Source organism: Dermacentor silvarum, chromosome 5 (assembly GCF_013339745.2).
Source record: "Dermacentor silvarum isolate Dsil-2018 chromosome 5, BIME_Dsil_1.4, whole genome shotgun sequence".
Taxonomy (NCBI): domain Eukaryota; kingdom Metazoa; phylum Arthropoda; class Arachnida; order Ixodida; family Ixodidae; genus Dermacentor; species Dermacentor silvarum.
Window position 1 is genome coordinate 48,117,175 of NC_051158.1, and position 24,381 is coordinate 48,141,555.

A 24,381-nucleotide genomic window follows, 5' to 3' on the forward strand; every position below is an offset into this window, starting at 1 on the left:
TTATCCGAGGAAAAAAAAAACAGACGCTGGGGATGTGCCACCTCCAAAAAACCCTAACACTGCAATGTTTAAGTGGTCCAGACTGTACTGAAATCTGTGGGTGTGAGAACAGGTTACGATGCAACAGAGTTCGCCTTGTGGTTCATTAATTTTTCTCCTGCCGTTTCAACCTAGGTCTGCAACCACTTGAACCAGTGCGCGAATAGGGGTGCCAAGGTAGACGCCGTCGCTGACCTCCTCTTCAAGGCATTCCCGAAACTTCGCTCAAGACGACAGGACGTGACAACGGCTATGCGCGCATTCTACGAGTTCGTCACCGTCGCTACCAACTACGAGCCCCACGCGAAGTTTCAAGGCGATGCCGTGCTCGTCAAGCCGTCCAGTCCACGCAAGTCGACGTGGAAATTGCCAACCGACTACGGCCTCTCCCAAGTGAGTTAAATGCTTGTGTCTCGCGGGGTGCGCGTTTGTTCCACGGAGCGCGTACGCTTTTTGTCAGCATTGCGGTAAAAACAAAACACTCGAAGTTTTACCCGAAAGGCGAAGCATTGATAGCAATGGCAAGGTACAGTGCAATAGGCAATTACACGAATTAAGGTTCGTAGTTTTTTTGTCCGTATAAATTGAAGTAACATTCGCTTACTAATTAAAATAACAAGCATATTGTATCACCGCACTCAGGCCAACGGGAACGAATCTCACTCAATGACCACGAAGACTGGGGTTCGCCGCTGCGGCGTCTATTGCAGGCGTTGTGCTCCTGTTGGACGCCAAACCACATCTAGTAATCAGCCATAAGAAGTAGAGCTTCTAGTATAAAGGAGATGCATTGTTTTCGATCTGGCACATGTTTCGTAATTTGACAAGAAAAAGAAAAGATAACCTGAGAAGCAGCTTGAATGGGATTACTCTGGGAGAAAGCGCTTGATAGAAATCTTAGCTTGCGGAATCAGAGACGAGCGTTGTACCGGGACGCTGATCCCGCGGCTAGCAAACAGTGTAAATAATGTATAGGTAACATTACGTCGTACTGATTCAGGCTGCAGATCTCGGAGGCTTGCTCCGTTTTGGGGTGGTTGCGCAGCCAGTTGGCCCTGTGTCCGCGGAATGTTACACCTGATTCGAGCAAACACGCAGGCCCTGAAACCACAGCTAACCATTGCCTGTGATTTTAGTGACTGGGTTTAGAAATAATGGAATCGGACAGAGGCCAAGGTGTCATATGTGTGCACGTACAACGAGCGTACGAGCTTTCTTAGATCCGCATATCTTATTGAAACACTGCGTAGATCCTCGGTAAGCCGAAAACTTGATAGGGAAAATACGGAGGTTAACGCTGTTCTCGACAATTAACATTTATATTCCCCTTACCAAACTTCCCAGTGCCTTCACGGAAGAGTCAAGGTCAAGATTGTCGAAGGCGTTCACGAGAACTTCGTGTTGGGCCCAGGAGCTCGAGAATGTGCAGCGATCATCACTCAGCAGGTTATGGGCTGAAATATAGTCGTCAAAGTGCAGTCACAAAAAAAGATGAAAATAAACACAGGATATTTCTGCTCTCGTTCCGTATCAAGTAATTTTTTTATGTACACGAAAAAAAGATGGTGTACGAATACGGCATCGGTCGGCATTCGTTGCATACGGTGGCAATAAGTTGTGTCGTTATGTTTATTCCATTACCGCATTACCGCGGAAAGTAATCGTGACATGGGCACTGCTGACATTTTTATAAATTGATCAGTTATGTGTGTGAAGTACCTTAAAGATGATAATCTTTTAAAACTACAATTGCCCTTGCCTTGCACCCACTGTACCTAATCAATGCCTGCTAATTTCCTAATTTATTCAAACCACGTAACCCTGCCGCTCTTTACAGCCTTCTCCTCATTTGGTCACCCATTCTGTAACTATAACAGACCGCTGATCCTCTGCCTTACGCATCTCATTGTCTATTTAGCTCTTCCCTTTAATTGTGAACTAGGATACCGCCTAAGCTACGTTAAATTACGTCTATACATTTTGATTACATTGTTCATTGCATGACCATTACCTTCTCCGCAAGCGTTCTCGTTATTATATTAAATTGCTGCTCAAATTGCAGGCGCTGGCTATTCTACAATATTGCACAATTAAAAACCGCAGCAACAAACTTCTCAGCGAAACTCACTGGCGATCTATGAAACAAAGTAATTACTTATATTGTACTTTAGCAATCCTCCGAAATCATTAGCATATCTCTGTGTCCGTATTCGTTAAGCATGCTGGGCTTAGGCTGTAGAACATGCACTCTCAATGCACATAGTGCATACCTGCAGAAATGACAAAAACCTAAAGGAGGCAGAACACGGGAGTTTCTACAACTCCACAAAGGCGGATTCAAACCCGGAGGAAGTGTCTTGTCCCACTACCAGCCTTTGCAAGCCAACCGTCCGTAAAGCCACCCCTCTCGCTTTTGCCTGTCACAAAGTGTGCCCAATACGTGGCCGTCCACTGCGCAAACTCGGCCTAATGAGCTTGTTCGTAGTGAAAGCAAAAACAATAAATAGAGATATGTGTTAAAAAAGTGCGACATCTAGAAAAAAAATTGTATTCATTTGCAAAAATACAGCAGGTGTCTGAACTAAAAGCTGCAAAGAATTATACGTATATCCAACGGAGGCCTTTGAGAAAACAGCGCCTACTGTGTTGCGTGGCCGTTGTTTGCGCTAGTCATTCCATTTTGCGCAAATATTTATTAAAGTAAGAATGAGCTGGCTCTTATTAGCTTACGAAATCCACAAGGCCTAAATGCAAACGTTTTGACACATGTCTAAATATCTCTCTACTGCACGAATTATTATACCGTGTGGGAAATTTTTTTGCTGTGTAATTGTATTTTTCCTCAAAAGAAAGCATTCTGAAAAAAATTATGTTTATTGGACACATGGTGATAAAGATATCGGTATGTGCCAAATATGGCAGATTGTGCAAATCCACAGAAACCTTTTCCGCATTAGGTGAAGTGAAAATGGCAACTGAAGGAGGCGCCATCTTGCCTCGTGAAACAGAACAAAACAATTGCTTCCTGAATTCAAGCACAGGTTGACTGCATTTACTGCAGCGCACGGAAGATTTTTTTGTGTGCTAAGTGGACACTTGCAGCGCTTTCTATTGTCGTCAAATTCGGGCCAGTGTCCCACTTGGTCGGCTCGAACATCCAACACAGCGCTCCTCCAGCCAACAAAACATGCTTTGGATCCCGTTTTGGCGTCAAATGCAAAAGCGCGCCAAAGTCTACACTGCCTTACTATGATTTGCGAATGTTCTCCGCAATTGTTTTATTTAATTATTCATTCGATAATCATCTGAGTCCAAAGGGTCTGAGTCTTCACTTCCAGAGGGAATATCAGCGCCAGTCGTCCTCTGTTGAGGCGTTCTCTACCCGTAAAATGTGCGCGAGTCCACGCTCTCACTCCAGCTGCATCCATCCGGAGATTTGCACAGTGTGCCAAATATTGCACATACCGTCTTGCGGTCCAAGACCACAGTTTCGTACATGAAAAAAAAATCTTTTTATTCTTGTTTGCTGTTTATCCCTAAAATTAGAAAAAAATATTTTTAATTGCTGTTGCATACATTTAAAATTAAAAAAAAAACCGAATGTTCAAACCGAGCCCATAAGCCAAAATAATTTTAAGCGTTTTTTCAAGAAAATAAACGTTTCTACTTTGGAGAGCTTTCAAGAGATGGCAGTGAAATTTTAATTCAAGATCAGGAAAACTATGGGCCTTGTTTTAGGTGCATAGTTTTCTTCGCCGGCTTTCCTGAAATAGCCTAAAAAAAAGAATAACCACTATGTGCCAAATTTGGAACGCTGTCCAATAGGGGTATATGACCGATGACAGCGCTTAAAGCCATACTATTATGGTCCCCCTGTTTCAAGACACAGAAAGATAGTCTCGCAAAAGTGAATTACTACTCCTTGATGACGCATCCACGTGAGAGGCATTGCAGAGCCCTAAAGCGTAATCATCTGCAAATACGAGCGTAAGTTATTGCTCAAGTAACGAGCGGCAGCGCTCTTTCGGCGTCAGCAACTTCCTTTGCGCACTTCGGGCTTTCAATGTGCGTAAAACGCATAGCATAGCGGGAATATATTTTTGATGGAGAATAGGACCGTAAAATAGATACCTCGGTTGCTTTAAACACTTTCATCGGTCACTTCCCGAAATCCTCCACAACTTTTGTGTCGGTGCGTTATCGATCAGGTATGTTATCCAAAAGAGAAATATATGCTATTATTTGGTCGAAATAAAATAGAAAGCACGAATAGAAGGACTATCGCCCATCAACACACCGTGATCGTTAATCACATGAAGTGCTGCGTTACGTTTTATACATAACTTTTGGTGACATTTAGTTCAAAAAGCGGGCATGTTCACAACCTCAATCCCTGCTCCAGTAGGAAACAGCAGCTCTTGTGCCGCAGTTGCGCAAATTATTACATAATATTACATGTATCTTCTGACTCAGGTGTGGTGAAGCACAGTCAGGCAGTTACAGATCCAAGCTTCCGCTGCAGAGGACATCCGAGGTATATCAGTACAGCAAGAGTGGCAGTCCCTCTCGCCATTCTCGTTTGTACATGCCTATAGTCAGCAGATGCACTATTCGGACATTTGTTATGTTGGGTTGGAAAATAACCAAGCACACTCCCGAAAGTATCTCGCTAAATATCAATATTCAGCCAGATAGATTCGGAAATTCAGTCAGAAACCATCTCAGGATGTCTGTCGACAATAATGCGATCAGCAACGAAGTTATGCGGCGACGCCCCGTATTGCCACCGCCAAAACGCGTCATCTATCGAGCGTGCACAGCAGCTGGGCTTATCTCGCGCGCTTCCGTTGCACGGTGCACCATGTAGCCACACTGCTGCGAAGTTTGCTCGTGGCACGCGTTCCAAGTTGCCCTCATAGAGCTTCATTGAGGAGCGGCACATACCCATGACCCAAGGTGGCGTCAAAAGGGTTCATTAAAGAGCGGCTGGTACACAGTGATCCAAGTTGGTCTGACAGTTGGCCTTGAACACGGTTCCCTAAGTGCAACAGTGCGATGTTCTAACCACTACACTAGCGACTGCCCAGTTACCGAAGTGAACGTGGAAGAGCTAGATGCGGACATAATCAAGCATACATACAGACATACCGCCAAAAATCTGGGAGGCCACGCGCAGACTTTTGCAGCGCCACAAGATAATGAAATTAAAAACACGGCAACAAATACAATTAGAACACCTGCGGTGCTAGATCGCCAGAGGACAGAAGACCGATCATCGTAGGCCTTAAAGTCATATCTTGTGGCACGTTCTTAAACTTCTTTTTTCGCGATACAGACATCTAAGGTTAGATGCGACACCATATGTGTTATTGACATATTATTGGTAATTTGTTTTTATATGTTGGGATGAATCCAGGCATACAAGACTAAGGCAGTCAGAATTTGTTTTAATGCTGTTTGAAGCATTCAGCATACTCGCGGTCTCTCCTCCAATGACAGCCTGTTGCCCGCATTAGAAACCTGTTAATGATTTTCCCGGTGTAATTTTCGTTAGAATTTCCTGTCCTATCTGGAGATGGGGCCCACCTCGACTTTTCTAATGCGGTTTACCCAACTTTTATTGGAAAACTCATCTTATTTGGCAAACGAATATATGAGAACTCCTTGCAAATTATCGAAATCCGCAAACCAACACTATGTCAGATGACAGGAGTAACTAGGCAACTTTTATCTAGAAATCGTGATAGAAGGAAATTGATCAGACAGTTCAAACGAACGATGTGCGCAGATCATATTTCGACAAAAAATAAGCCAGATCCTTCGGTTGTACAGATCAAAATGAGCCACATCCGCTAACCCAATAGGACAGCGCTTTCCAAACAATCTGCCTGAGCCAGCATGGCAGTCTGATTGCAGGTTCTATTGCTGATTTTGCTACTGCTTTCAGTCTCGCTCAAGAAAAATATTTTGTGAGAGAGTAGAAAGCAGGCTGCTTATGCTATCAATCAATTTGCAGTTTCACCCCAAATGTGAAGCATCGATTGCGATAGCAAATTAGTGAACTAAGGATAGTAGTTTTATAGACTGTATAAACTTTTAAACATAGGTATACTAACTAAATGAACAAGCATGGTGTCACGCGCGCACAAGCAGACATGAACACATCTGACTCGATGACCGCGGAAACTCGCTGTCAAAACGCTGGAGTGAGGAAGCGCGGCGAGGAGCAGCGAGCGAATTGACCTTCGCGTTGCGCTGCGGCATCAACGCGAACTAAGCCGCGAAAACACAGCGCACCGGGGACTGTGTCCCTGGCGTAGGTGGCTTTCAAGATACAGCAGCCCGGAGTAGAACGCACTCCCCCCTCCCCCCTTCATACCCCCTTCCCCCGGGCGTTGAGCGCGACGGAAGACGGCGGGCTTCCTATCCAGCTTTTCTCCCTTACTTGCGCGAGATTGAGCCGCGATCGCCGGCTCATTATCGCACGCTTTCACTCGCGCATACAGCATACGGCTCACGGCGACGATTTTATCGCCCTTGGACTTTACACGGAACCTGACGATGGCGGCGACGACAGACATACGCCTGAAGTTTCCATATAACTGCTATCGCAATAAAAGATAAACCTCCTCTCTTTATGTATTAAACCAAATAAGCCGATAGAACATTACCAACAGCACCCCTAATTGGCAATGTTCTATCAGGTTATTTATTTAAATCTCATCAAACCGCCTTCGTCGTTTTTCGACCGCCGTTTTCAACAGTTTGCGGACCAACATCGCATCAAGTCGAATGTTTCAGACAAGACCCAAATCACAGCTTTACTCCTAATATTGGTGAAATTGTAAGTATACATTTTCATTAATTGGTGCAACGTTCCCTAGCCGGCTTGCAAAACATATCACATAATAGGTTGGATAGCGTTGCACTTCAACTCGACAAAAAATGTTCGTGTTTGCGTGAAATTCTGTATGGGTGGACATGACTCATTTAAAATGAAAAAAAAAACTAGCTCCTTACATAGACTCTGTTTTCTCTTTTTTTTCTTTTTGCTGGCACTAATTTTTTTATTTTATTAAAGTTGTGTACATATGATCTCTACAAATGTTTATGAAATATTTAACTTGTTTATTTTTATTTATCAAAATTTGCTGTGACACTGTTCCCTATTTTACTGATACAGAAGACAAGACAAGAGTACCCTTATCTTTGTCGATGGCAAGAATAATAAGAATGTTCATGTGATGCTTATTTTATTTATTTTTTCTGCAACCACCTCTCAAGTTTTTCTAGTCAGCAAAAACAATATGCGCACATACAGGTAAAAAATCATCATGTGGGCGTTGAGAACAAGCAACCTCTTCTGGCATACACATAGGGCCCAGCGTACCTTATACGGAAGACCTACACTAAATTTCTCCCGACGCTGTAGACATGTATTGTATAAGAAATGCCATGCATTCATCGTTAACGGCATTTGTTTCCTAAACTTACTGACAAAAATCAGTATTAGAAAGCAGTAACCAAGCAAAAAAATTAAGTTATGCGCAAAGTACTACTCACTATGCTCAGCTTCTCCTAGTTTGGCGATTATTAGCTCAGGCATCATGTAGCTGACAAAAACTACATTGTGGCTTTCCTAGCAAGACTCTTCTTAGCAAAATGGGGTACTTGGGAAAACAGCATCTTTCTTTTCTCATTATTTACAAATAAATGGGGCGCTATTGGGTTATGCATGTAAACATTGTAATACGTGATTCCATGTCTATTGCTTATTTGTTTACGTCATACTTTACTCTAATGCCAATACATCCTCAGTAGCATGCACAAAACGTTGAAGTACTACACTTTGAAGTACTACACTTTTGAAGTACTGCACGCGCAGATCTGTTGACGGGCACGAAAAATGCATAGACCCCTAGCCATAGACAGCTTCGCTGTAAAAAATACCGGGCACCAAACTTGTCGCCAAATCTTCATTCTTTCTCCGTGATCTCGACCCAAGAGGTCACGTGTTGGGCCGACAATAAGCAAAGGGCTGCTTCACGGAGCGTTCGCTTACCAAGGCTGGCTGCGTGACGTGTATGCTCTCTCCTAACTTTTTCGTTCCTCCTTGTGCGTGTGACGCGGCTGAACACGGACGCGCGAGCCCTATCTTGGAAGCAATCTGTGATGAGTACAAATTCTAGGTACGCCAATGGCTCGGAGGTTCGTGTCCGCTGCGTTGTCGCCACGTAAATCTAGTTGAAGTGAGAGGCAGCACGAAGGTCAGTTCGCTCCTTGCTGCGGCCGCGCTTCCTCACTCCAGCCTTTTGACAGCAAGTTTCCGCGGTCATCGAGTGAGATGTGTTCATGTTGGTTTGTGCGCACGTGACACCATGCTTGTTAATTTAGTCAGTAAGCGAATGTTTAATAGCTTATATGGCAAATAAAAGTACTATCCTTACTTGACATAGCTGTCTACTAATTCGCTATCGCAATCTATGCTTCGCCTTTCGGGCGAAAGTGCAAATTTTTTATAGAATGCTGTGTTCAAAGGAGGTATAACCGAAGTCATTACAGTACTAAAGGAAATACCCTACAAAAGGCACAACAATGTAACGAGGCTGTGGAAAAAATCTGCCGAAGATCACTATTTCTCTTCGAATACGTGTACGGCCAGTGAAAGCCGAGTTAAATTCAATGAAAGGGTTTTATTTCCCCACATAAACCAAATGGAGCAGGGCTACACAAGAACTACCATGCGTTATGTATGCGGATGGCATTGTCTCCTTAGCGGACGATGCAATAAATATTCAATGACGTCCTCATATCTGTGGTCAGCAGGGAGAGAAACATTGAACTCATTTCTCGAACAGAAGAATTGACAATCATTTTAGCACACGCCAAAGCGGGTGAAGGCAAAGCCTGCGCGCTCATGAGATATTTATGAAATTATTACTTGAAATTCGTATTTAAATGCGTTGTTGCTTCTTGTTTTTTCCGACCAAAGTTCGCGCGTTCGAGTGCCTTAATTGACGCTACCTTAGTTAACCTTTCCTTCATTAAACTCGCCCTTGACACTAAAGGTCATGGGTTTGACTCCCACAAAAGGTCGAGGGTGCAACTCCCACCAAAGGTCGTGGGTACGAGTGCCTTAATTAACTCTATAATAATTAACTGTGCCTTAATTCGCCTTAACGCCACAGGTGGTGAGTTCCACTCCTCTATAAGCTCGAGTGTTCGACTCCCACCGAAGGTCATTGGTTCGAGTTCCGCAATTAACTCTATCTTAATTAAGACGATGACGGTGACCCGGGCACCATAAATATTGTTGCGTGAGCGTTGCTCGATTAACCCGTGCATCATCAAAATTGTTGCGTGAGCTTTTGCATACAGGTAAGACACGATGCCGGGTTGGTGTACTACGTGATTCACTGCACCGAGTACGATTTCACTTCGATGACACGGTTTTCGCTCAAGGACGTTGAAGGTCAACTGACCGATGAGGCATATAAGGCTTTCGTGTTCAAAAGCGGCGGAACTCTTCTAACGATGACGTTCAACGGTGATGCGTTGAGCATTGAATCAATATGATGACACAACGTATTGTATTGTCACTTTCGAAAGGAGTTAGGCGTGCACTGCAACGGGAATACTTTTTTGCGCTTCCCTAAGAACACTCGCCGCCATCTAGTGCGGCCGCCGTGAAGCCTGCATAGCCTTCGAAATGCGAGGCGCGCCGGTGTGAGAAAACGGTGCGCAATGCGTCATGCGGCAACCGGGCTCCTCTATCGCGCTTCTTTCCGGACACGCGGTGCCATCTAGATGACACTGCCAAGAAGTCCACGTGCGGCCTCTGAGACGAGAGGCTTGGCGCGGCGGTGCCTGCGGACGCTGATAATTGTTCCCTCGCTCGCCGCACACTCATTGGCACTTACACAGTGACCCAAGTTGGTGAAGGGTTCATTCAAGAGCGGCACGTACCGAGTGCATTCATGGTGCAGCTGGCTAATAAAGCGTTGCCGTGAAGGAGCTCATTGAAAGTGGCACATACCCAATGGATTTGCTGCTTTGCTGCAAATCTTTGTCAGGCGCTTATTAGTCGGAAGACGCCGACTAATAAGCGCCAGCAGAGCGCCAACCGAAATTTTATTTGATAAGAATGAAGGTTCTAGGAGACCCAGAAAGCTGTCCAGCAGGCATGCCTGATACACTGTAAGCATATTTATACACCATTTAGGATGTTTTACACTCTCTAAAACTAGCACCTTGTAACTAGAGCCTTATGCCACCAACGCTAAGAATTCTAATCGGGAGCGCACACAATGTTCTCGCAGACCTTGTGTGATGAACCGTAGCACAGAGATGCTTCTTGTATACTGTAGGAGAATCCACAGCAAAGGCAAAGCTGCACGGTTGGGCACATGCGTTTAAGCTCATGAACTGGATTTGCGCCAAGAAAACATGTCCAAGCTTTCACACTTTCTGTATATGAAACGTACTGCACCATCAATATGCCGGCTGTTTTAGAGCTGAGCTCTTAGGCGCCCGCTCCTGCGTTGAGCGCCGGCCTTGTCCCTCGGCGTAGCCGAGCGTACGAGCACAACGAAGAATGAAAGAACGAACGCGGAGCGCAGCGGGTGATGAAAAACGGCGATAGCGAAGAGAACGCGAAGGGGAAAGTGGAGCAGGAGGATACATCGGAACCGTGAGGCGCAAAGCGGCGGAGGATGGTGTGGCGAAAGCGTGAGAACAAAAATGTAGTGCCGCGCAAGACGGTCGACGACCAGTACGACATGGCGCCAGAGTAACGTGCCGTCGTCTGTTCACCGATGGCATGCGGCGAGCGCGCCCAGCCATATCATATATGGCAACAAAGCGCTGCATGAGCGGAGGTCTGTCTGCGGCGGCTGTGGTGAATTGCGCTCACGCGTCAGCCAGGCGCTGCCTCTCGCGATCTCCCGATTAGCGAGGCGCCGCACTTCGCTCGTTTGCAACGTGCCGTACGAGAGAGACTGTCCACGCCAGCCAACGTATCGCGAAATAAAAAAAAACAAGTACACGGAGCTGCGCTCAAGTTTTGCATTAGGAAGTATCGTAATCGTCGTTTAATTTTTTAACTGCACAAAAATATGAAGCCAAATAAAGCTATTTATCATCCTAGTGTTCAGATGGGTAACTTGTAGATACGGAGTAAGTTGAGAAGTTGTGTGCATAATTAACAAAGCTACGTTATATAAATTTTCAAAAAGTGACCTTAGGTGGCTAAGGAAAATGAGTAGCTTGTAGCCCGCCCACGAGATTATGTAGCCGGTGAATAAATGTTGATTAAACATGCTTCTTTAAGAGCTCTGTGAGCAAATATTTACAAATAAAGGGTCTCTGAAAGCGTAAATGACGCAGAAAAAGAACGTCTGTAAAGTCAACCTGATCGCGTAGCCTTTTGTGATATTGACATCAATAGTGTGGTTCTGTGAGCATGTTCCTTGCCGCCAGTCCGCTTTAGATTTTTATTCGCGTTGTTTTTTATTCGAAGGCAAGCAGTTTTAATGTCAACATAGCAGCGAACGCGTGCCGCAGAAAGCTTGCTTGGCCGCACAAGCGATTCATTACGCAATGATGGTGCAGATTTAGCGCGTCGCTGGCATCAAGACAATGGGCTTCTGCCGACGGAAGGGAAACAACGAAAGTGAACAGCTAGGTAGCTCCTCACGGAGCCGTGCAAATGGTGATGGTGCCATCGTGACGAAATCTGCTGCGGTGATCTTGACGTCTCAGCCGCTTTTAGATGCGAAGCAGCTTATGGCGGGGGCTTTGTCCGTCCCTCCGCCCCGCGGCGTCCCACACCCCCACAGCGTATTCGCGTCCCCTTCCCCTCCCTCTCCTCTCCAACGCTTCCCCCTTTCTCTCCTCTAGGAATCCTCTACGGAGCGGTGGCCGCGTCCCACACCCCCACAGCGCATGCGCGTCCCCCCCTCTCTTTCCTCTCCTACGCTCCCCCCCCTTTCTTTCCTCTAGGAATCCGGAGCGGCGCGCACGACAGGTGGTGCGACAGCTGCATACTCCGCTGGGGGCGCCGCGGTAGTTCCGCGGTATGAAAATGACGGAGCGCGCGCGCCTCATTCTCTCTCCTGTGCAGCGCCGCGATGAGCGCTCGGGCCGCTGCCGCGAAACCATCTGCCGCTCAAGCTAACCATCTCCCCGCTGCTTCGCATCCACACATGGTTCCGTTTAGCGGGAGATGGAGTAATTTTTTTTATAACGTGGCTCTAGGCGCCCGTTTCTCCGGCCAGCGTCCGCGTAAACGAGCGAACGAGCACAGCGAAGGATCAAAGAGTGAACGCGGAGCGCAGCCGGGAGGAAAGGCGGCACTAGCGAAGAGAGCGCGAAGATAAAAGCGGAGGAGGAGGGTATGGCGAAAGCGTGTCGAAATAAATACTCACTTGGAATATTTGTCCATAAATGTGTTAGCCGAAAGCTCTCCTTCCCTATAATTACTAACAGCCAGTATCCTCACTCCACGTCTACTCGATTCGCTTCTACCAATAGCTATCTATTACCAAAACCTAGAAATAATTATTGTAAATTTACTACTAATTTTTCAGCCACACCACTTTGGAACGTATTACCGCGTCATATTGAGACACTCTCTCATTTTTACACATTCGAATCAAACCTCCGTAAATGTTTGCACTTAATACAATCATTTCAACGTTACCGTTGTATTAAAAATTGCATTGTGTTAATAAAATATTTTACAGTGTTAGCTAGCGACTCATTTATTACGGTGTCTTGTGCGTTTGCATAGAGCTGCTTTGCACTTACATTTCCCACTCGTTTCTAACGGGAGGTCCCCTGTACAGTCTGTTGGCTATGGGACCTCCCTGTCTATGTTTGTTAATTCCCATGCATTTTAACCTTATTATTATGCACAATAAAAAGCTCTAAAAAGTGTAGTGCCGCACAAGACTGGCTCTGCGGCGATGATGGCTACGAGATGGCGCCAGAGTAGCGCGCCTTATCTGTACGGAAAAACACAGCGCTGCATGAGCGGAGGTCTGTCTGCGGCGACTGCTGTGAATCGCGCCCACACGTCTCCCACGCTGCTCAAATTTCGCATTAAAGATTATCGTAATCATTGGTGACGCACGCGGCAAGAATGGACGCAAGAGAGCTCCGCTCTAAAAAAAAAAGGAATTAAAAATATTTCTTAATTCATTTCTGTATTCAAATAATGATATTCGCATACTTAGATATAAATCGTAGATGAGTTATGCCCGAAGTTTTCTTTTTTTTTCTTGGTCTTGTTTTCGGGGGCTTTCGGTGATTGCACACTGGTCACAGAAAAGCTTGTACTCGTTCCCGGATTCTCCAAATGCGAAGCGCAAGATATGACTGAGTATCAAGAGGAACATTGTCGACGACAATAAAATTTTTCACATTTAGTCATATTGCAGCAAAACAACGCAAGTTTCTGAGCATTTGGGCCTTTCCCACCGAATCCATTTCAATGTTGGCGCCGCCCAAGCGTTCCCAAATGCCTGTCATTACCGAAAGCACAAAATACGGGAACGCTTTCATAGCCGTCATTCTGCCCGCATCACATTTCAAAGATAGTTCAGACACGTGTCTTCCGGGCAAGTAGAATGCACCCGCTTCCTTATCAAGAAGTTTTTTTATATACGCAATTCGTCTCAATTAAAATTTTTCAACCGGCTGCTCGCAGCCCGCCGGCATAGTTTGCACGTTCAGACTGACGCGATATACCACTGGGTGTAGCCATGTATACGTTTCGGTAAATTTTAACTCAACCGGTGCTTGAAAAATATACATACGTTGTGGGCATACAATGATCGTAAGTTGTTTGCTAAGAGCCTTCTCGCTTATACCTGTCGTAGTCTGCGGTGCGCGACTAACGATATCTATCCGCCAGAAACGCGCGCGCACAAACCCCTTTCCGTGCAAACTTTTTTTCGCACAGCGTCAGCGCTGAGGCCCGAGTACAAACTCCGGTCGATGGGCTCCAAGCTCTGAACAAGCACGCTTCGGCGGACGCAGCCACCGAGCCATGATGATAGAATTCACATAACAACTCTCTGACGCCGCTGATATAAAGGCGCTTCGGCGTGTGTCGCCGTTCTGAGTATAGATTTAATTAATACAGCGGATTTCAGGGACCCATTTCGACGGTGTCGTCGGGGATACGTGTAAGTCGGGACGCAGAGAATGCCGCGGCTAGAACGTGATTATTTGTACAGCGCCAGAAACCTGCAGTTCAAACCAGTAGAGTGGCAAGATGCGGCGGCGCTTTGCGCGATCCATGGGCTGCAATGTGTTCGCACGTTGTGCAAACAGTACTTCTCGTATTAACAACACTCGCATCTACAACAAAGCAGGAATATATGGTAGTTTATACTGCGTGTAATTTAATTGTTTGTTTGTGCTTTTCCTATAAAGCTAAACTAACAGTGTGTGAAACGAAATTCAGGGCTTTGCTAGAGCAACCGGTAATAGCTTGGAACATGCACCAAAACCACTTGAACGCCTTCTAAGCAAAAAAAAAAAAAAAAAGCGTACGAATTAGCGTCGTAAACCATCAACGAGCTTCATGAGCTGTAACCTCTGTGAAACAATAAACGGGTTCGCGGGGCTTGTCTTGTTAGCAAGCAAGAGTTATCGCCTACCCGGCGTGCACATTTTCCCTTCTTTAAAGCTCCGATCCCTGTATTTCCATGTCAGCAGCAGGTGCGCGCAAATGAGCGTGACATAGCGTTCCTGACAGAAGAGTAGCGGGTGTACAGTGATAAAAACAAAAACAAATTCATGGAAGATTGATAAGGGTTATAAATTGGTGACGAGACCAGCTTCCGACTGTGGAATATATAGATGTAAATATATTTTACAGCGTAGCTCAATCAGTCCGTTAGACGCAGTTGCAGTGTTGGAAACGCAAGAAAAGCTATAAATGGTAGTGTGCGACATAATGAGTGTGGAGATCATACCTAGTAAAGAGATGCGTCATATTTCTTGCCTCGAGTAAAGAAAAGAACATCAGCCGAGTATACATGCTATTGCACCACGGAAACTTATTCGCAACACTCAGAGTCAATATACCCGATTTCAGGAGGAGTTCCACTAAACGGTAGAATAATTTACACCCTTAAAATTTATAAGGGAGTAAATCGATGTATAACTGTCACCCATAGACCCAAAATGGGTGTAGCGGTGATAGTTACAGACCGATTTAAGCCGGGCGTAAGGGTGTGATTATATAGTCCGACTTACAACCATATTCACTTGTAAGGCTTTGCGACAGCGGTGGCGTACACTGCAAAATAATTATTTTACAGTGTACGCCACCGCTGTCGCAAAGCATGCTATTAAAAACACTGAGCAGCTTGAAGAGCAACTAGGGTAAGACGCATCTTATGTGGTCCCTGATAAGCCTAATTAGTCCTTAGCATCAAAAGGCAAGGAGGTGGAAATAAAACACGTTCTACTGTGGGAAACAGGATGTGCAGCTTTCGAGCGCCCGAGTTAGATACATGAGCGTTAAATTGTATGGGACTCGAAGCTTTCGTAAAGAGGGCAAATAAATGCTATGAATATAACCGCAATGCGCACAATTATAGTTATTGTCGTCCTATGCAAAGTGTAATCTCGCCCAATGTATATGCAACGCTACAGGTCCCAACCATAATTGCAAGCAAAGTTTATGTTTATGGGCTACACCGTTCACAAGGTATGGAGAAATGCAAACAGCAATTCACACGAATGCATGCTGCGAGACATCCACACAATGACGTCACCAGGGCGAAGGCGATGTTTGATGCTAGTCGTAGGGAAGAGTGGCGGAGATGTGTATGCAAAGAGAAATGCGACGCGAAAGGCAGTGGTACACTGTAAAATGAAATGCGGCCTTAAAAGTGAATAAGGGTGTAAATGATTTTACATTTGTAAAGTTGACTTTCGGTCAGTCATTTCGTTCCTACTTCTTGGAGCTAATGGAAGCTGTCGCGCACGCGCATGCTCTCGCCTGCACGTGCTCTCGCATCTGCGAAGAGACGCGCTGCACACGCAAATATTCTCAACAAACAGGTTAGCGTAGACACGAACGATGGTGTGTGCTGTTGTGGCCTATAATAGGAGCATTGGTCCTGTGCTGAGAGACCTACGTTTGACGTCGCAATTGAACATCTAATTCTTGTATTTTCTGTTCTTCAACTATTCCGTAAGACGGTAGCCAAGGAACTGTAAAATAATTTACACCCTTATTTACCTTTATTCGTGTAAATGACTTTGCAGTGCAGCGTCCCCTGTCAGCAAATGCCGGGAGTGTATTCACAAGGGAAGCCTCACTGTAAAATTAGGCAAATGCTTTTCACGAACCCTGTGCCTGTAGACCTCAGCTGTGCGGTGCAGTCTTTTCAATGTAATCTGTATATTTCCCGGAGCAGTTTTTACAGTGACGTTTACGCACTCAGGATGTTTTTAGACATGTTTAAAGAGGGGCTTAGGACATTCAGTGTGCTCCAAGTCTGTAAAATAGCTCGGCTGCGCATCAGGGCACTTATATTTGTCATATAAGGGCGATGAAGAAGACCCAGAAGACACTTGGTGAGGTCCACGCCACCCCACTGGTGTCTCGAGATAAGGTAGGTGCTATATATATATCACGGGCTCGCTTCTTGTCGACGAGCTAAACAACAGTTAACGACTCGCTTACCGTCACTCGTTAGCGTCGCTTCCCATCAAATTGCCTTGTCAAACTATTGTGTTATGCTCTCTTTAAGAGAGAGGGAGAAAGAGAGAAAACATTTATTTGGACCATCGAGGTCGTATATATGCTAAACTCATATGCCCCTTAGTGTCTGCATATTAGCTGCTGATGTAACCGAGGCACACAACCTTGGCTCTCACCTGCTACGCGATTTCTTGCAGTGCTCAACTTGAGCACTTCGAACCTTGAACGTGTAACGATTTACTTAAGTGTCGTCTGCGTCTATGAACACAATAAGGGGCAGACGCGTGGTTCAAACGAGCGCGCGATCGAACGTCGGCGAACTCTTGCGGCGGCCGCCGCTGGATGGCGTAGCAGCCGCTCCTTCTCCAAAGCGCCCATTGGTCCATAATCCCACAATAGCTTCTCTCTCGCTTTATTTCCCCTCCGCCGCCAATCTAGCGCTCTTGGCCCAAACACTTCCCGAAGCATCAAGTAGATCGCGGCTGGCAATGTAGGCGCGCGAAAGCGCTCGGGAGCGCCAGCGGCAATTTTGTAGACGACGCGCTCGCATCGGCGTCTGCTCCTCGGTGTCTTCCCATCACCGAGCTTTGATAGCGGAAGTCGCCGAAACTCATCGGCGCGTAAGACAGGACGTCATAATATCATTTCCGCTCGCATTCGTTGTGGATGTAAGGAAAGAAAAATACGTTTGTCGTGAGGACTTCCAACGGGAAAGTGTGTTGTGGCGATACGGGAAGGAGCAGAAGTTGTTCGATAGCAGACGACTTTCAAGTTGCCCGGAACTGGAGCTGCTTTCCGGCTAATAAAGGACGCGAACTTTGCGACGTCACACTCTCTACTTTACCGAAGACTCGTGTCAAGCATATTGTAAGAAGAAAGTTTGGGACTGCCAATCACGAACTTTGCCTCTCTGGTTGCTCGATGTATTCGTCACCTTGACGAGGTAAGCCTTTCTCGTTACATTTTCCGTCCGAGAATTCGTAAATGCCCCTTACGGCTACGTGGTCGCGATGCGATCTTTCTCGACAGGATGTTGACGTAAATATAATTCATTAAGAATGACAGCTGAGGGAATTGGCGTTAATCAATGGAGGAAACACAGCGCGAAAATTTGCCAGACGACACGTGGGACAACTTCTGATGATTAGCTTTTCACTGGCGCATGAGGCGGTGAGCCTTCTTGCATGCTTTTATGCCCTGGCGTTACTTCGATTGTGCCTGTTCTAATTTTCGCGCTTTTCGGCCACCTTGAACGTAAATACGATGTAAATATCAAGAGACGAGAGGTGGCATTCCAGCGCGATATGAATGTCAATAATTTAGGATACGCTCTGCGGAGTGAAAATATGAATTGTTTCATTGCTTTCACCGCTGAATGCAAGGCAGGTGGCTAAATTTTACCTTTCAATCTTGTTGGCAGTGTCCCACTTAATTTTGAAATGTTTAGCTAACTATGAGCGACTGGCTTGCAAGTCTCCATGAATTAAAAAGGGGCTGCTGAATAATGTTACTAGAATAAAAACTTTTTAAAACTGACAAGTACAATAAACCTACGCGGACAACAGACTCAAAGAGAGACAATCATTGATGAGAGCGGTAGCGTTGTCAAAGTATACTTGCTGAATACATGCCGCATAGTAGAAAGGAAAATAGTTACGCTCAATTTAACGTCAATATCTGAATGAGGGAGCTGATGTTGGCGTGAAATTCTAAATTTCTTGTTCAAGCGTGTTTTGTCTGCGATATATGATTATTTCCTCAGGTAGGATAATTCAGTGTGTGGCATGCCCGGACAGGGAGGAGAAGGTAAGAAAGAGAAGGCAGGGATGTTAACCAGAAATGCGTCTGGTTGGTTACCCTACTCTGGGGGATGGGAAAGAGGGAATGGAAAGATGAGATAGATCCGAGATATCATATGGGTGATAGCTTGGCGCGTTAACTCTCGCAGTTTTTGTTGGATAAAATATTTATGAAAGAACTTGCAAGAGCGACATCCTTGTAATACGCTGTCCATGGCTCCAAATTCTTACAATCTCTCGAAGGCGTGTTTTATTTTTGTGCACACGTCCCCGAAATGCATTTGGAGGCTTACGCTTCGGTAACGTTCCCTTTTTCTTTCTGTACAGCTGTATCAAATATATTCAAGTGTCCTTGAAAGATTGCTTACCGCGTGAAACGCGGTATGTGAAATTGCCCAATACATGAAAATTTATATGTCTTTGAACTTTAACCATGATTGACGCTCGAAGTAAGGAAAATTCTGCGAAAAGTGATGAAAGTATGCGATGCAGGTAGAAGCATAAACGCCGGAAGCATTGTAGTGCGTTATTACTTATAAGACGCTATTACCGAGACCCATTTTTTTATTGGCTACGAGTTTTGGGTTTCAGCAAAAAAAAAAAAAAAATGTAGTACCGGTAGTCTTCCTAATGGGCTCGGATAGTTAGCGCTTTTCAACAGAACGGCTACCGAGGCCATACTGTGGCTCTGATATTGACTTCCCCAGTCAGTGAAATAACATCCGTTGAATGTAACACGGACATCAACTGCAGAAATGTAGAAAACCCGTCAGACGCGCTGACTTCGTCTAAAAGACGTCTAAAATGCGTCTGCGAGACGACCAGTTATGTCGCATTTTAGACATCCAGCGGGCTTCTAATGTGGGGGCACGCAGGGAGACAGGCGGCGTCACACGGACAAGTCACACTGCTTTGCAGGGTACTAAGAGGGAAAGCATGGCAACGCTGAAACACTGGCGCAGCAGTGCGCCCGTGATCGAGTGTGGCAGTGCACAGAGCTTTGCTTCGGGGCCCAAATCCAAGTACTCCCGATCAAATGCACGTTAAACGCAGAAATGCTCTGAGTACGCAATCTCCGAAACGATGGTAATAACATTTGTCGAATTCAAAAGGACAATAAAGAGAAACACTAAATTTGTTTGCTTTGATAAAGCCCTTTTCAAAAACATTATGTTCGTTTTTGGTTGTTTTTTCGTGGTAACAGAAAAAAATTAATTATTTCAATTATGGGGTTTTACGTGCCAAAACCACGATCTGATTATGAGGTACTCCGTAGTGGGGGGACTCCGGAAATTTGGACCGCCTAGGGTTCTTTAACGTGCACCTAAATCTAAGTACGCGGGTGTTTGCGCATCTCGTCCCCATCGAAATGCAGCCGCCGTGGCCGGGATTCGATCCCACGACCTCGTGCTGAGCAGCTCAACACTAACAGGTCGGTTATAGAAAAGAAAATTAAGTCAAAAGTTACCTTCTGTTCTTTCTTTTCTTTTTTCAAATTTCGCGCCACAGCCTTAATCCCGGTACGCCAATACGACGTCAAAGATTTAAAAGAATTGACACGTTGTAGTGACTGGGAATAACCACGCAGTACAACTGTGAGTGACAAATTTAAGTCTTTATTGAGCGAACTTGGGTGCAGAAAAAAATCTGATCCCGGCTATTTACATCGGCTAAATATTTGTGCATGACTCATCTGAGGTAACAGTGTAGTTTTTGGTGCTCGCGTAGGTGCGAGAAGGTGCGCCACTATTGGCGTGCGGGCGCGCAATCTGATGTCTGACGACATTCACGAATGTCGGCAGACATTCGGGAATGTTTCAATACATGAAGGTGGCGTCTTGCGGCCGGCGAAAACATTGTAATTGGAATGGGCCGCTTAAAAAAAAGAACAGTGGCCAGAATAAAGATAATCAATGCACGCGTGTCAGTAATATTATTTATTTATTTATTTATTTATTTATTTATTTATTTATTTATTTATTTATTTATTTATTTATTTATTTATTTATTTATTTATTTATTTATTTATTTATGTGGGTGGTTGTGGCTCCAGTATAAGTTCCCACAACGTGTCATGTTCACTATCTGACTACTTTAGAACACAGCGTATTCTACTGTTGTTACCCTTAAGCATTTCCCTGGGCTCTGGCAGATGCCATAGAAGTCCATGACGTCATGGCTTGCTCGTGCGGGAATTTCAAGGCGGCGTCGCCTTGAAAAAAATGCGTTTTTTTTTTCTCTTTAATAAAAGCCCCACTTTTATTTCCGATCATCTTCCGTCTTACAAAAGACTGTTCTTGAGATAAGTGTAGCGTTATTACTTTTTTTTGGTATTGTAGAAGGTGAAATTTACTAATACAGGTGGAATAATATTTCTCCTTAATCTGTGCTACATTTGCCGAGAGTATGAAGCCCAATTCTTGGTTTAGGCTGTCAATTATAAAAATTTGAATTATAGGACTGGTGACGTCGCACACTTTTTCGAAACCGTCAAAACACTGGGCGTTTAGAAAAAAAGTTTATTTCAACAAAAGACGATACGAACATTGAGTCACAATGACGACACAATTCCTCTAGGACGATAACATATACAAAGTACGGAGTATTGCACATGCGCAGCACGTTTTCAAAGTAATGTCCGAGTCCGCACTCACTAACATTATACCACATAGGCCCACGGGAAGGCACAGTTACACTTAAACAAATTGTCACATTAGATAAAATGATGTTGAACATATAGACCAACCCATGTCAGCGGGGACAATGGCAAAGGTTTGACATTTACGGGCTCAAACGGTAGCGCTAGTGCGGCATGTCTTCTTAGAGATCCCCCAACCTGGAGCAGGTTGTATGGTAAACTAGTGACGGCCCCTGTGCTCAGTGCTACAGGAAGCACTCAAAATAAGGTATAGAAAGGACCTGGAGACGTAATAGCTTTCAAGTTTTTATGTGAACTTATCAGAAAACACACTTAATTCGCTAGAATAGTGAAAGAGTGATGGCATTTAGGAGGGAGGCTAGCAAAGTTTGAGCTGAACGGAAGGCCTAGAGAGCCTACACGCAACGCTATTTTAGGGTGGTGACAGCCTTTGTAAGGGTACTTGCCGCCACCAGCTAAATTGGCGGGTTAAATCTGGGGCACAAAATGGCGAAAGACCAGCCGACAGCCCACAATTCCCGCAACCCTTGGTGACGTGAAATTAATTAACTTCTTTTAATAAACTTTGGCCTCCGCAGCCAGAGACAAGTGGCGCGTCTGAGCGCCGTACACGGCACGTCTACGTTTCAGTTAAACAGACTAGTAAGGACAGTCTTTATTGCAGCACACTTCGGAATAATACCCTTTATACAGGGTGTCCCAGCTATCACGCAGCACGATTTAAAAAAAGAGGAACGGCGTTACGCGAAGCCAACCTAGTGCGTATTGTTTCCAGTACAGTGGAGTAGCCGCCAGTAATTTTTTCGTTACTAAGATTTAAATAATTAATTGTAATTATTTACCTAACTCGACAAGTACGGTCCTAATTGTCAAAGTGTCAATGAGAAAGTTGTAGAGCGACATGAAAATTCCCGATACAGCTTTCTGTTGCTCAATACGTGCTACATACATGTGTTTTTCCAAGTGTGAAAGAAGCCCGCGAATACACGCCGAATTGCCGCATGACTGGCCGCTCGAGCCACTTTGCGTGTATTCGCGGGCTTCTTTCACGCTCGAAAAAACACTTTCATGTAGCACGTATTGAGCAACAGAAAGCTGTATCGGGAGTTTTTCCTGTTGCTAGATACAACCTTCTCATTGACACTTTGATAATTATGACAGAACTTCTCGAGTTAGATAATTATTTACAATAATTAATGAAATCTCAGTAACGAAAAAAAATACTGGCGGATACTCCTCTGTACTGGACACATATGCACTAGGTTTGCTTCGCGTAACACGGTTCCTCTCCTTTTTTAAATCGTGCTGCGTGATAGCTGGGACACCCTGTATACTATGTACAACTGGAAGGCAACGACAATGCTTAATGCCGTTGACATTCTTGGCGTGAGATAATACTACCACGAGCACGCCATCGTGCCTTACAACTTGGTGCTTTATATGTGTCGCACGATATGTAATAGAAAAATAAGTTTGATTTTTAAAAAATCACGAAAAAGCAACTAGTAAAAACGAGTAAACCAAAAGGCAACTAGTATATTAAAGATGTATGCAGGTCTCTTTCGCGCATTGGCACAAAACTGAACTAAAGAAATTTATTAGATCGCCTGCCACCATGAGTACATCAGAGCGTGACAGAAAAAAAAAAAGGCAGAAAGACTGCGGACCAAAATGGCTACCCACCAAATTTGGCGGTAAATAGCGGTCAAAACTTTGGTGTTATCGCCACCCTAAAACAGCATTGCATAACAGCGTTGCGTGTTTAGAAATAAGTTCACGGCCTTCCCTAGGAAGGCCGTGAGCGACATCCACAGAACCTTCCTTGTACACCATTCGAATCTACAGACCCTTTTATCCGTGCAGGGGCAGCAGTGCATCCATGATCCCAGAAAACTTCCCCTCATACATTTTTGACGGTCAAGCTAGTCAAGGAAAAAGAAGTAATTTGTCTCATACTACTGGCTGATGTTCTTGATGCGTTCAAATATAAGGAAAGTGCCCCATGCGTCGAGCTCATGTACGCAGCTTTCTAGTTGTACTTATTAGTAAAACTCACTTATCAAAAGTTCTGCAGCAAAACTGGTGCCAACCGGAGAGTTCTATAGAATTCTAGGCTATTGTAAGTTATGTTGTTGCGGAGCAGTTGACCGGAAATCTTTGGGGAGCTCTGTGTGTAAACACCGATAGGGTCTATATATATATATATATATATATATATATATATATATATATATAAAGAGAGAGAGATAGAGAGATAAATACTTTTTTTTTTCCTATCCGTATGATTGGCAGGGGCCCTTAGTCCAGTGCCCTCCTGCCGGCCCGCTTTGGGCTTGGCCCGACGTTGTGCGGCGGTGTAAAGTTTCATTTTCAGGCCACTCCCAACCTGGTCGCGTGTCGAAGCGCTTGCATGACATGCGCGGGCCGTCCCTAGTATTACAGCTCAGCTTTCAAATTTGCGAATTCTCCAAGACTTTGCTCACCGCAGCTGCTGTTACAGTATTATAGGGCGGATAGCTCGCCCACACGGCAGCATTCATCTAACTAATCGGCCTATATGTAGGCTCATCTGTACTGCCCCTATACTAGATCGGCTGGTTGCCGGCTCCTCTTCTCTACGAAAAAAAAATGAAATGAATTAAGTTCTGCAACATTTTGCAGGATTTACGTGCCAAAACCCCGATATGATTATGAGGCACGCCGTAGTGGAAGACTCTGATATAATTTTCACCACTTGGACGCATTTAACGTGCACCCTATGCGCAGAAGACGGGCGTTCTTGCATTTCGCCCGCCATCGAAATGCAGTATCCGCGGCCGTGGGGTTCGATCCCGCAACCTCAGGATTAGCAGCGCAACGCCGAAGCCACTACACTATCACGGTGGATCTTCTCTACCAAATTACGCAGTGAAACAAACCGTACCCAAATATCCATAGTGCAACAAATCTACGACATCAAGAGCGTAACTACATGATTACATGGCTGTTTTCTGTGCCTACATCGGGGTTTGGCGGCGCACCTGTTCGGTCAGTTTATTTCCGAGGAAAGGGGACCGATTTCGAAGATAATGCAATAGCAAAGCAGGTGAACTCTCGAGAGTAATGTGATGTATATATATTGATGCGAAAGAATGAAATAGCTAATTGAGCGACAAAGC

At 45.0% G+C, this 24,381-nt stretch overlaps 1 protein-coding gene across 1 annotated transcript; it reads left to right on the forward strand.

The window, feature by feature from the left end:
* Positions 1-217: 217 nt before the first annotated feature.
* On the forward strand, positions 218-1,497 carry LOC125945627 (fatty acid synthase-like). Its single transcript, XM_049667824.1, has 2 exons — positions 218-432; positions 1,384-1,497. Exons 1-2 carry the CDS (start codon positions 292-294, stop codon positions 1,495-1,497), a joined length of 255 nt encoding a protein of 84 aa, XP_049523781.1. The 5' UTR covers positions 218-291.
* The last annotated feature ends 22,884 nt before the right edge of the window (positions 1,498-24,381 follow it).

Coding starts and splice junctions, on each gene's coding strand:
- LOC125945627 (XM_049667824.1), top strand. CDS start 292: ATGCGCGCATTCTACGAGTTCGTCACCGTCGCTACCAACTACGAGCCC. Junction 433..1,383: donor CCGACTACGGCCTCTCCCAA/GTGAGTTAAATG, acceptor CAAACTTCCCAG/TGCCTTCACGGAAGAGTCAA.